This window comes from Pseudopodoces humilis, chromosome 13 (genome assembly GCF_049639895.1).
Source record: "Pseudopodoces humilis isolate 2021_Gansu_Grassland_sample_001 chromosome 13, ASM4963989v1, whole genome shotgun sequence".
Classification (NCBI taxonomy): Eukaryota; Metazoa; Chordata; class Aves; order Passeriformes; family Paridae; genus Pseudopodoces; species Pseudopodoces humilis.
In genome coordinates, this window is record NC_142212.1 from 10,301,088 (window position 1) to 10,317,080 (window position 15,993).

General features: G+C 51.4%; 1 protein-coding gene across 4 annotated transcripts in view; it reads left to right on the top strand.

Moving 5' to 3' along the window:
* The window catches only part of PLXNA1 (plexin A1), a 115,570-nt gene that overhangs the window by 47,132 nt on the left and 52,445 nt on the right, over positions 1-15,993 (top strand). For all 4 annotated transcript variants that reach the window (XM_088061634.1, XM_005522067.3, XM_088061633.1 and 1 more), the window contains exons 4-8: positions 2,059-2,199; positions 4,227-4,327; positions 4,783-4,906; positions 7,019-7,172; positions 7,861-7,960. In XM_088061634.1, the coding sequence (XP_087917760.1) occupies positions 2,059-2,199; positions 4,227-4,327; positions 4,783-4,906; positions 7,019-7,172; positions 7,861-7,960 (620 nt within the window). The remainder of the gene's footprint in view (positions 1-2,058; positions 2,200-4,226; positions 4,328-4,782; positions 4,907-7,018; positions 7,173-7,860; positions 7,961-15,993) is intronic.

Below are 15,993 nucleotides of genomic sequence, written 5' to 3' on the forward strand. Positions count from 1 at the left end.
CCCTGTTGCTCTCCCCCACAGAGCTGGCTTGGGAAGGACTTTGTAGGGGAGGAACTGAGAGCTGGGAGGAGATGTGGGGAGGCAGGGTTGTGCGCTGGGGGGGATGCTGGGTACCAGTAGCAAGGGATGCCACTGGGCAGGGGTGCCACATGGCCCTATGCTACAGGTGTCTGGAGCCTGACCTCCTCTGATCTGTTTGGAGTAGGACCAAACTTGGTCCTGGACCTGGGCAGAAAGATACCCCTGCAAGAAAGGCAGGCAGAGGCTTTAGCACCTCTGGGCTCCTCAGCACACAGTGGTACCAAGTGTGGGGCTGATGAGGAGCAGAGTCTGTGTAAGGGTCTAGCAAAGGATGATGAGAAGGTGGGTGGATACCAGGACCATTTTGGCTTTTGGTGAAGGCTCTATAGTCCTGTGAAAGGAGGTACAGGGGGCTTTTGGCTGTGCTGTGAGCTCTCAAGAGTCAGCCTGGCCCTGCAAGCCCAGTTGTCACATCCCTGGGGAGAGGGCAGCCCCGTTGCTCACTGCTATGCAGGACTCATCTCTCTCTGGTTGCTCAGGGGTCTCTTTCTTAATTAAATACATTTGTTTTGTAAAACTGCCTAAAAATAATCCGGGGCTGGTGCATGCAGGAGGCTGGCAGTGAATCAAAGGCGCCGCTCTAATTAAACGGGCCCGGTTTGTTTGTGAGCCGCATACATTTCCATGCTAATCAGCTGCACACCGGGATCCTGCTTTCCCAGCCCGTATCCTCCTGATTGGAAACTCTGCAAATGCTGGCGGCAATTTACTGCAGGAGGGGTGAGGTGGCCGGGATGCTGAGGTGGCTGCCATGGGGCACAGGGGGCTCTCATGGATGTGCTGGGCCGTGAGAGGGGTGTGATAGTCGGGGCAGGGCTGTCATGGATGTACTTGGGGGGTGCTTCCAAACAGCCAATTTGCCCCTCTCCTGTGGGGGGGATCCTGAGTCCTGCAGATGGGGATGCTGGACCAGGTCTCTGTGTGTGTCAACACCAGCATGGAGATGATCACAGGTAGTTTGCCCCATCTTGCTGGGCATGATGCTTCACTGCCTACTGCTGGGATTTTTGCAGGATGTATGGCTGGTGTGGCTCCATCCCATCCCATCTCACCCCATCCCATCAGAGCAGATCAGACGCTCTGAGCATTTCTCTGTACTGTGCCCTTGAGGCTGTCCTATGCCAGGGTCAGCCCAAATCTGGGGCTATCACAAGTAATGGCATGAGCAGAAAATCCTTGCAGCTCGTGGAGGTGCCAGTCAGGGTATGCCAAGTGGCAGGGCAAGCTCAGCCCTGTGTGGTTGTGTGCCTGCAGCCTCGTGGTGCCTCCTGCTGCGCTGATCTCCAGGACAGCCAGGAACCGCTGTGCTTAGGAAGAGCTTTAACGTAATTGTGAGCCATAAGGAGATTAAAGCCTTCGCCATGTTCCTGCTCAGGGAACAAAGGTGCTTTCTGAACCTCTGTTGACCTCCAACTTCCTTGAGACCCTCTTGACTTCCCCAGTCATGAGTCCAAGTGTTTCTTCTGATGGATGGGCTGATGGGAGCCCAGCCTGTGTGTGCTGCAGCATTCTGCCTGGCAGAGCTTGGAGTGCTGTGATGTGTGAGCTGCTCTCAGCACCCCTGGGGCAAGATGAAGTTTGGTGCTTTGCTGCAAGCTGGGGACTCATCTGCTCCATGCTACAACTTGGAGGGGCTTTGGGGCTGAGCAGCAGCACATAGTGGGGTGCAATGTGAGAAGCAGGGATGTGTCTTCCCTCCCTGGAGAGAGATGAATGCCATCAGCATGAATGTGGTGCAAATGCACCAGACAAATGTAGTAAAGTGAAGAAGGGATTGCAGTTTGGTCTTCTGGAAAGGGTTGAGATGCTTGCAGAGCAGCTGATAGTTTGCTGTGCTGCAGGGGCTGTGGAGTCACCACGTTGGTGTGGGGTGGAGGAGTGGTGTCCCTAATGGGGTGCACATTCTGTATCCCACATCCTGGGCGTGTGCTGAGGTGTGTGAGGGATCATGCTCATCCCCCCTTGCTCTCCCCACAGATCCTCGTGGACTTGCCAGCTGAGAGGAAGCACCAAGCTCTGCAGTACGAGAATGTTGTGGCCCATGAAGGCAGCTCCATCCTGCGAGACCTGGTGCTGAGCCCTGACCGTCAGCACATCTATGCCATGACTGAGAAACAGGTAAGGGGGGGGTCAGCAGTCCTCTGCTCTCCTGACTTGGCAGTCCACACTGCAGCCCTAGTCTACAGTCCTGTGTGCTGGGAAGGCTTTTGGGCAGTTCTCTACAGGGGTCTGCCCTTTGCTTCCTGGGGTTGGAGCTGCCTAGGGACCCTGAGGCAGCTCCTCCCTGCAGAAACACTGTCCTGAGGCTTTAATTGTTAACAGCAGCTGCTTGAAATTCCCATAGTCCCTGAGGACCAAGGGCTTCCTGACCCTTCCTTGCTGTGAGTGGCTGGCCATAAACCTCCTCCTTGTTTTGGCCGTCCCCTCCTGAGCAAGGATTTTGCGGGTCAGCAGGAGCTCCTTGCTGTAAACAACTTTCTGTCCTCTGGAGCAGCTGCCTTTGCATGACAGGGCAGAGGGGACATAGGGCTGGTGCACCCCCAGGCTCCTGGTGTGCACTCCTTGGTCCCTGCCTCTGCTTGTGTTGAGCTAACTGTAGGTACAGACCCTATCTGGATCTGGTGCTGTCATCCTGGCAGTGTGGTCTGGGCACATGATGCGAAGTTTTGGTTGTCTTAGTGAGCATTTGCTTGATCCATGACCTGTTGGAGGGTTGCTGGTGTGAGTTCATCCATCCGTGGGCTGAATTGGAGTGTAGCGGGTTCCTGTCATGGTGGTGACACCTTCTGGGTCTGGTGTCAGCACACCATGCCTGGTAGGTGACACAGGTGCTGGGGTTTGCTGTGCCTGTGTCTCCCAGCCCCTCTGCTCCTTTGCCCAGCCAGAGTTACGTGTGTGAGCAGGACTGCAAGCAGAGCTGGGAGCCTCACAGTCTCCTGGCCACCAGCCTAAGGGCTTGGGAGGGGAAAGGATGCTGGAGCAGGAACAAAGGTTTGTCTAGACAGTCCTGAGGGGACAGCAGAGCTCTTTTCCCCATCCTCCCACTGGCTGTTTCTGGTTTCTGCTCTGCTGCAGGAAACATGCAGCTTTCCAGGTGGGGCAGAACCTGCATTTGGGCTCCTCCATGCAGCTGTCCTGGGCTGTGTTTCCATCCCTGGCTGTTTCTGTCTCAGAGCTTGTTCAGCCAAGCTTCCCCTCTGCAGGACAGATGTTTGAGAAGTGGATGTCAAGGGGGCAGTTGCATTGACCTGGACTGGGGATCTCCTCCAGGGACCACCACAGTTGCTGGGACCTGACACTTGTCTGTGCAGGGTTGGCGTGGGGGGTACCCTGTGCCACCACCTACCTAAAGCAATGTCAGGGACAAACAAATGGAAACATTACAGTTGTATTCACCACCCCGAGGGGACTGGTTGGCCAGTGTATCCCAGCCCTGTAGACATCGTGCTGAGCCTGTGCTCTGCTGTGCTGTTTGGAGGGAGAACACCCCAGGTTTAGCCTTCAGTAGGGAAGTTTGCAAATTTTAATTAGTAAGTGCTGCCCCATGGGAGCAGTGGGGAAACTGAGGCACAAGTATGGCAGGCATGGGCAGCTGCTTGGTGCTGCAGGTTCCTTATGGCAGGCAAGCAGGAACCCCCTCCCTATCCCCCCTCTTCTCCTCCCCTCTCCTTAATAAAGCCCACTCTCTTCCCTAGTACGCTGGGTGTTATCAGAGTGCTGGTGGAAAGTAATTAAATGAACAGTTGTAACAGAGCTCGAAGGGCTTGGAGAATGAGGGGATTTTAATCAAATCTGGAGGAGCAATTAATAAAAGACTGGTAACCCTTTCAGAGCAGGGCTGCGGCAGCCATGGGGTGCCTGGCTGGTGCTGGGAGCCGATGTGCAGCTGAGTTGGCCCAGCCCACTCTCAAATACTACGAAGGTGCAACAATGAAAGGAGCTTGTTTGGAGTAAAAGTCTCTCTAAGGTGGAAGTGCTGCCTGCAAATGCGCTGCCTGGGCCTGGGAGAGGAGTGGGCGATGGCGAGGGGCTCAGCCTGCTCCCTCTCCTGCCTTCCACTAACAGGCCTGGGAGAGTCTGTGCTGGGTCTGTCTGTGCTGTGTCAAGGTGTGGGCACAGCAGCCTGACCCACTTCACTCCCACAGGTGACGCGTGTGCCGGTGGAGAGCTGTGAGCAGTACGAGAGCTGTGAGCTGTGCCTGGGCTCCCGGGACCCCCACTGTGGCTGGTGTGTCCTCCACAACATGTGAGTACAGCAGCATTGTCCCTGGAGCTGTGCCAGTGACCTACAGCTGACTAAATGTGTCCATCCCCACTGCTGGTCTCCCTGGGGGCATCCCTCTTGGAATTTGGGCCAAAATGCTGAGGGATGGAATGGTCCAAGGGGTCAGTCATCCCCTCCTATGGTGTCCAGGCTGTGCTTAGGAGCATCCATGCATGGTGAAGCTGCTGCCAGGGCCTGCTTATCCTGCCCATGGGCTCCTGGCTTTAGCATTGCTGTGCCAATAAGAAAAACTGAATATAAAATACTCCTGAAGTCTCAGGGGAGAGCAGAGCTCCGGTACAGGCCTCAGTGATCTGAGGTCCCTACCTGGGCATCATTTCTGTGCCAAAGGGTCTGTTTGCCATGGTGCCAGCCCAAAGCCCTGCAGGACCCCAGGGGATTCTCCTCCTCACCATGGTGCTTTCATCCCCCTGCAGCTGCTCCCGCAAGGACCGGTGTGAGCGGGCGGATGAGCCCCAGCGCTTCGCCTCCGACCTGCAGCAGTGCGTCCAGCTCACCGTGCAGCCCAAAAACATCTCGGTCACCATGTCCGAGGTCCCGGTAAGAGCACACCTCTGCTCCCTCAGACTCCTCCCCAGCCACCTCCTGACCCCCTGGATGCAAAGGCCAGGCAGAAGGCAATTAAAAATAACTGATGACTATATGATGAATAGGGAAAAAGGGGAAGAGAGGTCTGAGACAAAACAGAGCAAAGTGCGAGGCATTGATGAGGGTGGGACATTGGCTCCATATTGATGGAATAATAAACCAGTTGATGATTATTCAGAAATGACATAACTGAGCAATAAATATTTCTCCATAATGACAGCATGACCATCAGAAATGCTGTTCATAGGCCAGTGATCTAGCTCTAGTTCAATAGCCTGTCTCTGACTCCAGCCTGCAGTAGGTATTTTGAGATGAGACATTGATGCTCAACTCACTGCTCTCTCTTTGTGCAGGCAGAAAGGATGAGGCACTTCCCTGAAGTATTTTTCAGGCCATTAGCACCATGAAGAGAATAAGAAACAGCATATGCTAGCAATAAATTGCCAGGTCTAGATATCTGGCACTCAGGAATCCTAAAAAAGTTGGCCAAGGAGTTCTGTGGCCTGGGGATGTATGTAATAATATGACTTTGTAATAAATAATTGAACGTTGAGATGAACTCCAGAAACAGAAAAGGTGCTCATTTTTTTCTCAGATGCATAAAGGACCAGATAGACAGAGACTGCTTAGTTTTACTTCAGAATTAGAAGAAAAAAAGAAAAAGAACAGGTGCAGAATACACCTGACAATGATTTAAAGACGGGAATATAATTTATGCCAGTCAACGTGGGTTTGTGTCTGACAAACCCCATTTTGCTCTTTGGTGAATTTATGACTTGAATTAGAAGAGGGACTGTGGGGATGTGATGTCTTTAGGCTCCTACAAGACTTTTGACTTGGTACAACACAACGTTCTGATTAAAAATTAGCATTATACAATATTGATAAAGCACGTGTTAAGTGGATTAAGAACTGGCTCCGTGACAGATCTCAAAAAGTTCTCGTGAGAGGGGAATTGTCACTGGATGGAAACAGTTTGGAAAGCACTTCTGCAAGGGTAAATGTTCTTTGCTAACGTGGAGATAACTGTGTTATAGCTGCAGATGGACCTGCTGGAGTGCTGGGACTGGAGGGTGCTATGGGTGAAGCTCCTTCAGAGCAGTTTGGTTTGACTGGGGCTGTTTAGCAGAGAAATTGGGGTTTGGTATTGCCAAGTCTAAAGTTAGACATGGATGGAAGTTCACCTGGTGTCCTGGAAAATGGTGCTGAGCCCTCACTGCAAGCTCTTGATGCTCCTGGGATGAAGCCAGGAGCTGGGCAGTGTTTTCACTGCTGGGGTAATTATCTCCATCCTGATGGCAGGATGCTGCACAGAGGTCTGGCGTGGATGACACGGGGATGCTCTGCTTGGGCTGGAGTGCAGCTTTCAAAGGGAGGGACTGATAAACTCCCGTAAACATCATGTAAATGAGTTGAAGGCTGGAGAAAATGCCTTGCAGTGAGAGACTTCCAGAGCTCAATCTGCTTAGCTTATCAAAAAGAAGATTAAGAGGTGACTTGATTACAGAGTATAAGTGCCTTTACAAGGAGCAAATATCAGGGACTAAAGGGCTTTTTAATCTATCAAGGAAAAGCATAACAAGAACTAATGGCTGGAAGCTGTGAAAAATTCAAATTAGAAATAAGGCAAGCGTTTTGTAAAGTGAGAACTGCTGACCCGGGGGATGACTTTGTGAAGGAAGAGGTGGATTCTTCCCCCCCTCGCCTCTGCTGGAGTGGGTGCCTTTCTGACTTTCTGTGCAACATACTTCAGCCCTGATGCTGTTCTAGTTCTCTCCAGACAGCTGGGGCATAAAGGCTTGTGGTATGTCAAGGGCAGAGGACAGAGGCTGTGAGTCATTCCAGCTCTTAACCCATTTAAACCTGTGCTCCTTGCTTGAGCAGGGAGGTACATGGATGGGGCTCCCTTGCAAAAACCCAGATCAGGTCTCCCCACCATGTGTGGGTGGCAGAGGAGGGACTGCACCCCCTGTTCCTCTCTGTTGGCTAGACTTACACGTAGCAGACAGAGAGGAGCCTGTTTTCCTAGTTCTCTGTGCTGATGCTCTTGCCTCTCCTCCCTAGCTGGTCCTGCAGGCCTGGAATGTCCCAGACCTCTCTGCAGGAGTCAACTGCTCCTTTGAAGACTTCACCGAGTCAGAGAGCCGCATTGAGGATGGGAAGATCTACTGCAGCTCTCCCTCTGCCAAGGACGTCATCCCCATCACCAGGGGCCGCGGTGAGCTTCTGCCCCAGAGTGGGAAAAAAGCCCGAGACAAATGTTGTCCCATGTGTTACCCCACAGACAGATGTGGAGGAGGACAGTCCTCCCATGATTGTGATCCCAGTCTCAGGATCTGAACCCCGCTTGGCTTCTTGGGATATAGGAGGAGAAGGAGTTGCTGCTCATGGGAGGCTGGTTCTTTAGTCTCCTCCAAGCCATGGACACAGCTGCTTGGATACAGCCTATGGCAGTGGGCTTGGAACTGGATAATCTTTAAGGTTCCTTTCAACCCACTTTATGATTTTACTTGCAGACAACTCCTGGGCACTCTGATCCTATTTCCATCAGTGAACCATTCCTGGGCAGATGTGGCCACAGGGTCTAGGATATTCTCCTGACCACAAAACTATTAAGCCCTCCTTCAGTACACGCAGTATAACCCAAGGGCCCAGTCTCCATGCCAGCAAGTTGTGTTTAGCCATAGGGGCTCAGAGTTGTACTTGGGCTCTGCTGGCCTCTTAGGTGTCTGAATGGGGGTGGATGAACACTCTCTTCTTATTGCCACACTTGGCAGATTTTGTTAATTGACTGGACAGAGGTAGTGATGCCCAGCTCCCTCCAGCCTGTCCCAAGCCTTGGACTGAATGCTGGGCCATGCACTGTGTCCTTTCTGATGTCTTTTTTTTGCCTGGGTCTCTTGCAGGGGACAAGCGAGTGGTGAAGCTCTACCTGAAATCCAAGGAGACAGGGAAGAAATTTGCCTCGGTGGATTTTGTTTTCTACAACTGCAGCGTCCATCAGTCGTAAGTGGCCTGGATTTCATGGGAGGGCTCCAGGAACAGATTGGCGGGATGGTGTGAGACTGGGAGAGAGAGTTCTCAGCTTTGTGGGTGCTGGTGTTGCAAGAAGAAAGGGCAGTTGAGTACAGTAGTGTTTACAGTGAGAAACCTCCTCCTTTTGCCCGTGTAAACTGGGATGGTGACCAGAGCACCCACAGTTGGTTTGGGTGTGTGGGGACATGTAGCGTCAGGACAGAACCTCACATAAAAACAGGGCTTTGGGTTTGGCAAAACTTTGGAAGAAAAAGCAAGTTTACTGCACTGCAGACTGTAGAAATCAATCCATGTGACTGAAAACGCCAAGTGTCTTGTTATTCCTGGAAGCAGTTAATAGGAGTGCCTTGGCAATGCAGAAGGAGAAGCCTGTACTTTCCTGCCATGGTACCTGCTTCCCAGGCTTGCTGGAGAGGGAGCTGGAAAGTTACAGCAACACAGGATGGAACATGCCACATGTCCTGGGGCGTTTACCCAAGAATTTCCTAACTGGAAGTAATTGTGAATTTGCTTTCTTGTCAGGCTGCTGTGAAATCTACTCCTGTAAGGGTTTTTAGACAGCTTGAGATATGCATTTGATAAAATAGAGGAGGTGTGGATTATTGATGTGCTTTCTAAGCAAGGTATCTAAAGTCTCAAACCACAGGTCCTGATGAGGAGCTGCAGACAGTGTTCTTGAGCAGTGGGGGATGGCTGTGCTGTAGCACCATCAGAGCTGATGCTGGGGTTTGTTTGGGCAAAGAATTTGGAGCTCAAGAATGCAAGAGATTTCATTACTCTGCCAGAAACTCATGCCATCTCCCATGGATGATGGCACTCTGGCTGATCAGTCATTATAGACAAGAAAATGCCAAGCAATCTCTTTTGGATGTCTTTTTGCAAAGTGTTGAGCCTGGCTTGGGGGCTCTGCTGGAGTTCACTCCTCCAAAGCCTGTTCAGTTTCCACTTTGATCAGGGAAGAGCAGGTGAGATGCAGGTGCCCTGGCTGGGAATCCACCCACAGTGATCTCCAGGAGGGATGTGTCAGAGGAGAGCCCCTGCAAAGTTTCTGCATCACAGGGATTCCTTCCCTCCTGCTCTTTGCACAGGGGATAGGGCTCTTCCTGGGAGCATTGTGCCGGTAAGGGAAGAGAGACTTTGCAAACTTGACTTTCTCCCTCACCTTGACTCTGAGATGAGCTTTGTCTCCCTTCACGTCCTGTGGTTTCAATAACGTTAGCTCAGCTTTGGCTCAGGCTGGCTGCATGTCAGTATTTTGCAAATCAAAAAGCAGATATGTCTTTTGTTTTTCTAAATGAAAGAAAGATGACTTTTAAGTACAAATGGCATCAGATTTGGTCCAATCAATGGTCCGGTGGGAAGAGGTGGTGAGGGAATTGGCATTTTATTTTATGTGCCTGACACAGGAGGGGAAGAAACCCTTACCCCCCCTGAAACAAACCTACAACAAAGAGCCTGACTGATTTATTGCTGCGTTGATGTTTAATTTTGGATGCATTATTTAAAAAGGCTAATTATGGATGCATTAATATTTATGGGCTCCAGTTGAAGCTGATAGAAAAGTCCATGTTCTAAGCTGGTGAACATTATTATTTTTTTTACGTCAAGAGTTCTAGGGTTTGGAGGTAGTTTTAACTATGTGACCTGCAGCCAAAGAACATGACAATACCTCCTGGGATGATGCAATACTTTTAAATACCATTTGCAGACAGGCGTCTTTAATGGATCTCTCTGGAGTTAATAGCCTTTCAGATCCAGGTTTCATATTTTGTGGAGGAAAATCTATATGTCTATACCTATAAATTCTGTATTAGGAATAGTATGCTTTTCCACCAGGCTAATGTTTTTCCTGTGGAAATCTCTGATCATTGTGCGTTATGTTTTCTTTTTATATTTGGACGGCTTTGCTTAGGTTGGAAGGCAGAGTTCTGCATGTCAAATCATTTCTCAGCTGAGGACAAAGTGTTTGAGTGAGATTTTTCAGATGGTTGTGGAGAGATGGGAGGCTAGTGAGGCAGCTCTTTGCTGATGTCAGCTGGGGTAGCTCCAAGGGAAGCCAATGCATCTCCACCATGTGCACCAGGGACAGTCTGACCCTTCTTATTTTTGGCAGACATCTGGAAAGGCATCAGCAGAATGCAAGCTGTGGGGCTGGTCCTGCTGCTGCATGAGCATCCTGGCTCTCTTATTTCTTACCACCTTGGGGGTCTTCTTCCTATGCATTTTCAGGGGCTGCTGGAACCTGCCTGGTCAAGGGAGGGGTTGCAGAAGACAAGATTAATCTATCACTTCTACAGGAGAGGAGGGTACTGAAGGCATTGGGCTGCCTGTATGTTTGGCTGTGATGTTCTGAGCAGAGGGGGTGCCTCCCAGGTAGAGCTCCAAAGCTGTCCCATCTATTAATGCAGGGCTTTATGCCTGTGTGATGGAACTGTCCCCATCACAGACCAGCATCAGTGGCTCCTGTGGTGCTTTGTGCAGGGTCCCTGGGAGCCCTGATCTGGAATTTGCATCCTCTCTGGGGCTTCATTCCTTTCCAGGAGTTACCCGGGAAGCTTCTGGATGTCCCAGCTTTACTCAGGGCTCCTGAGGGGCTCAGGCATGTCTTTTGGGCATCCTGCTCCTAAAGGCTTGGGCATTAGGCAGGGGATGCTTTTGGCTGAGCTTGGTGTATGCATTGAACAGGGCAGTGGAAACCAAGAGTTTGATGCAGGGAAACGGGGCCCTTGCAAGGGGGGTTGTGGGTGGCCGAGGGTCGCTGCCAGCCCACAGCAGGGGAGCAGGGCTGCCCACAGGCTGGTCTGCAGCTCCTGGGGACAGGCTCTGGTTCCTGCAGGGAAGAATGAGATGAAAACCCCCATGGAAGGGACTGGGTGGATTCCCTTGGGGGTTTCCAATGGGACACCGATCAAGTGCAGGCATTTGAAAGACCGCTTGGCACCTTTGATCGTGTAATGAATCAGCCCAAGTCCAGCGCATGCACGGGCAGATGTTGAGGTTGTCTTTGTCAGAGTTAAACACCTTCTTCAAAGCATTTGTGGGGAAATGAGTCCCCTTTTAAGATAAAGATGTAACGCCAGGCTCCCTGCCTGCCTCTGGCAGAGCTTGCCGGCGAGGAGGGGAAGTAGGGAATCCTCACAGAAAGCTAGTGAGCAATTCCAGGGAATGGTAAGATGTATTTATTTCTTCCCGTTGTTTCCATGTTTCCTTGCTGGATTTCTCCTCTGGAAACTCTGTTTCATAAATCCTGTTGTGGTTTGGCTTTTTGGAGTGTGTGGCTTGGGAAGGGAGCTGGCAAGTGGAGTGGGATGGGGAAGAAGATGAGAGCCTTTGGTGCTTCCTTCAATTTTGTGGGCAGGTTTTGCAGAGCTGCTGGTTTTTCAAGCACCAACGTGCTCAGCACATCACCAGCATGTCCTGCCACTGCAATATGGGAGCAAAAATCCAGGTGGTTGCAGAGGGAAAGGGGGAAAATCATATCAGCAAGTCTGATTCCAAGAGGGAATCTGAGCCTCTTGGAAACCTCTCTCCAGTGCAGGAGGTGGTCATGATGCTACCAGCCTTGTGGTTGTGCCTCAGTGTAGTGGCAGCTGTGACACCCATGTCCCGTCAGCTGCAGGGTGCTGAATTTCTCTGAGGCTAGAGCAAGGGCAGACATGCCAAATGGCTCTAACTCCTCCAAGCTGGAGAGATGTGACTCTGCTGTGTCTCTATCCCACAGGTCAGGCTTTCCCTGTAAGCCTCATTAAGTAAATGGGATTTTAACACGTCCCAAGGGCTGGGAGCAGTAGGGTTGTGCTGGTATGGCAGGGCAGGGCTGTTCTGGTGGCCGAAGCACCTGTTGGCACTCGTGGGACAATGCCAGCCTTTGTGCCACTGGGCTCCTCTCTGCAGCCTTTCTTTCTGCCTGCACATGGTGTGGCTGCTCCTCTGTTGGCCCACTGCTGCTCGTTTCCAGATGTTTACAGATGCTTTCTTTTCAAAGGCATGCACAGATGGCTGCAAGCAGTTGAGCGAGTGTACCTGAGTTTTCATGGCTGAGCTGTGTGGTGGTAACAGATCCCTGTGTGTTCCTGGGCTGGGGCAGGTGGAAAATCCTGTAGGATGGCCCCAGAGACAGCTCAGCATAACCTGGTTTACATCATGTATGTTGTGAATGAGGGGGCTGGTACAGCCTGGTCTTAATGCTTCAGCTAAGTGTCTTTCAAGAGAATTAACTTAAAACCCAGGGTATGGTTCTGCATCCTCCAGTGTGGTGGTGGACGCTCTGGACCACCCTGTTAGAAAGGACCTTGGCAAAACCTGGCAGGGATGGAAAATAATTGGGTTGGTGTGAAAGGAAGGGCAGAAATGGATTGAGGTGGGCAGGGATGGAGGGAGGTGAGAGCTGACTGCCACCCCATGCCTTTCCTGGGCACCAGTGAGGAAGCTGCCTGTAGGTCTGTGTAGGGGCTGGAGGGACACTGACCATCTGGTTCCACTGCTCTTCAGGATTTCCCCTTCTCCCTAGGGTAGAGAGATGGATATGAAGCCCAAAGCAGTGCAGTTCAGCCCCTCAGCCCTGACAGCTGCTGCTCCAGATGCAGGCTGTGCTGGAGCTGAGTATTCACTGAGGATGCATCCTCCTGCCAAGAGGAGATCTGAGGAACAGTCGGGGGGCTCACAGGCGGCTGTGCTGTGCCTGCACAGATGCTGTTTTTATCAACACTGTGTTTATAATTTCCCTTCTTAATGGACCTCCCCTGCTCTGCTCTTGGTGCCATTCAACTTCCCCCTGTTCCTCCTCCCTGCCCTTCACTCCACGTCCTTCCTTCCTTCAGGGACATGCTGCATCATAGAAATAGCCTCAGTGTCTGTGTGTGTGCAGTGCTCACACCTGTCCCCCTCGTGTTTGCTGCTCAGGCTTATCTCACTCCTGTGGATGCTGTTTTTGTTTCCTGCCCCTGCTCTTCATTCTGATGAAGAGCTTTGGGCTCCTTTGGGCACGTGGCGTGCCTGGGGCTGGCAATGCAGGAAGGAGAGTGAGTGAGGAGTCTGGACCCAGCACTGCTGCCTCTCCACACTTCCCAGCAGCTACAGCTTTGCTTTGTGTCATGTGTGGAGACAGCTGGAACCTCTCCGTGGTCACTGGAGGTGCCTGCACACTCAGGGAGGCATCAGTCCCTGAAGGTATCCCTGGGTCTGGGCTCATCCTACAGTGATGCTTTTGGCTCTATATCCACCCTGGAGAGGCATTTTTGGTGTCCTTCTGCCTTGTGTGCACCTCTGCTTCTCTGCAGCACTGTCAGGTGTTTCCCTAGCATGGCATGACCAAGTTTGGGATCATTTATGGAAGTGGAGGGGAGCAGTCCTGGGAGTTTTTGGCCCAGCTGTGGGGTGAGATGTGGGCAAACGTGAGGGCTGTGGGGAGGCTCTGGCTTTGACCCTGGAGCACTCAAAGTTGGGCAGAGCTGTTTTGTTGCCTGCCCTGGCTGGGGGAGGTTTCAGGCCAGCAGTGAGCCTGGACTTGTTTTGGGATGGGGCACTGGGCAGAGAGTGACCCTGAAATGCTGCTCTGAGGCTGGTGCCACGCCTCTCTCACGAGGTCATCAGGAGGCAGGGGGTCTGGCCCCCTTTCCCTGCCTCACCTGGGCTTCATCTCCACTGGCACCTGGCAGGGCTGGGGAGGAGGCAGATGGGGGACAAGCTGTGGGTCCATATCAGTGCTGCACCCCCACCATCGGTTTTCTGCCTCGCTGGGCTTCTTGCACTCCTGGCACGCTCTGGGGAGGCGGAACACTTCAACACATGAAGGAGAGCCTCCCTCTAATTACCAGGAGTGATGAAAGCCTCTTAGGCAAGAAGTGATGAGGGAAGAGTGCCTGACCGTGGGAAGGAGAGAGACGGCACAGATGGCATCATGCTGCCGAGCAACCTGCTCCTGTGCCAGGAACAGACAGCAGTGGCACACGGACACACCGGGCTATGGACACACTGGGACACCGCCCCAGCCACGCTGCCCAGCCTGACCAGCAGCCAGGGATCCTGCCTCAGCTCCTGTCCTGGGCTTGCAGGGTGCTGTGGTGCTCAGACAGCCGTGCTGAGGCTAGCAGGACCGAGGCAGGCTGTGAACAGCGTTTCACCGTGGTGCTGGCACCCAGGGGCTGACTTACCACTTTGACCTGGACCGGCTCTAAATGCAGCAGAAATGCTGCAGAGCAAGGTGTGTGTGGTGAGTGCTCTCACAGTGGCATCTGATGTCCTTATGGCAGAAGGAGAACCTTGGCAGAAGGGAGAATGTTGAAACCTTTGCCGAGGATGGGGCTTTAGGAAGGGCTCAGTTTAGTTAGAAGCAACTGGAAGGGCTAAAGTAGGAAGGGGGAACCATGCACCCCAGTGTTTACATGGAGGATGACCTGAGATCCTTTGACAAGCGGAGACCAGGAGATCAGCTAGGACCTGCAGTAACTAAATAGCAAAGGAGACCCTCAGGTGAGGAGGGTCTTGAAATAGCCAAGATTTGGCTTTGACTGTGAAGAACTGCAAAGTGGAGCTGCAGCTGTTGGGGCTGGGGTACAGGGCTGCATCAGGAGCTTCACGCAGCTGCTTTGATATGCCTTGTGAGGTGGTGGAAAGGGGACTGGAGAGTATTTTTGCAGACCCTGAAGGACTGGAAAACCTCTTCTTTGGAAGATGGTGGGGGTGATTCATGGTAGGCTGTGCTGCAGCTTGGTAGCTGGGCCCCAGTATGTGGCTTGTGGCTGCTTGTGCTTCTCTGTTAGTGCTACTCATGAGGATTCATCTGTATGTTCCCTGTCCCACCCCTCCATATCCTGGATTTTTCTGTCCACTGGTCCTGCCTGCAGGAGGGCAGGAGCTGTCCTTTGCCTTTGTTTGTGTTCCCTTTTCTCCCCACCCTCTGCACCTCCCTCCATCAAAGCAACCAGAGATAGGAGGTTGTGGCTCTGCTTTTAAGTTGAATCTCTGCAGCTGAAATAAAATTGCATATATTTGCATAAGGAGCATCTCAATTAGCATATTTGTGGGTAAAGCTAAAAGGGCTGTTCATTTGGAAGTGAAAATGTGAGCGAAACATGGAAATGACTTCCAGCCCCTTTTGCAAGCAGCTTAATTAAATATTTCCTTAGTGTGTGTGCATGGATTTGGGAAGCTCTTGCTGTATGTGTAATGGTGTGTGAAACCCCAGGGCAGGCCAGGAGACCTGGTCCTGGAAAGCCTTGGGTGTGTCTTTGCACCCTGAACTGCCCTCACCCTGTGGTTCCCTCAGGTCCCCACACCTCCAAAGTGACAATTCTGCTGGAGGGTGAGGGATTTGGCATGCCAGGCTCTGCCACCGAGGATATCTTCTCCAGGGAGATTGTCTTTCTGCTGCCTCACAGGGTGATGCTGTGTTTTCCTGTCGTTTCCCAGGGGTAGAGGCAGAGAGGTAGCTGTGATTAGGAGGAGGATTGGGCTGGGCAGGGCTGCCTGCCTCCTGCCAGAGCTGTGTTCAGGGAAAGAGCCTGTCTTTGTTTAAATATAATTGCTTTGGGCCTGATCCTTTTGATGCTCAGATCAGTGAGGAGCAGGTATAAGCCTTCTAGGAAGAAAACTAGTGCTGCTGCTTTTTTCTTCTTCTTTTCTTCTTTTCTTCTTTTCTTCTTTTCTGCTTTTCTGCTTTTCTGCTTTTCTGCTTTTCTGCTTTTCTGCTTTTCTGCTTTTCTGCTTTTCTGCTTTTCTGCTTTTCTTCTTTTCTTCTTTTCTTCTTTTCTTCTTTTCTTCTTTTCTTCTTTTCTTCTTTTCTTCTTTTCTTCTTTTCTTCTTTTCTTCTTTTCTTCTTTTCTTCTTTTCTTCTTTTCTTCTTTTCTTTTCTTCTTTTCTTTTCTTCTTCTTCTTCTTCTTCTTCTTCTTCTTCTTCTTCTTCTTCTTTTTCTTTTTTGTTCTTTTCTTTTTCTTTTTTTTTTTTTAAGCCAATCTGATTAGTTTTACTGCCTTTTAGCTTATGTCTCAGCAGCTCTCCCATC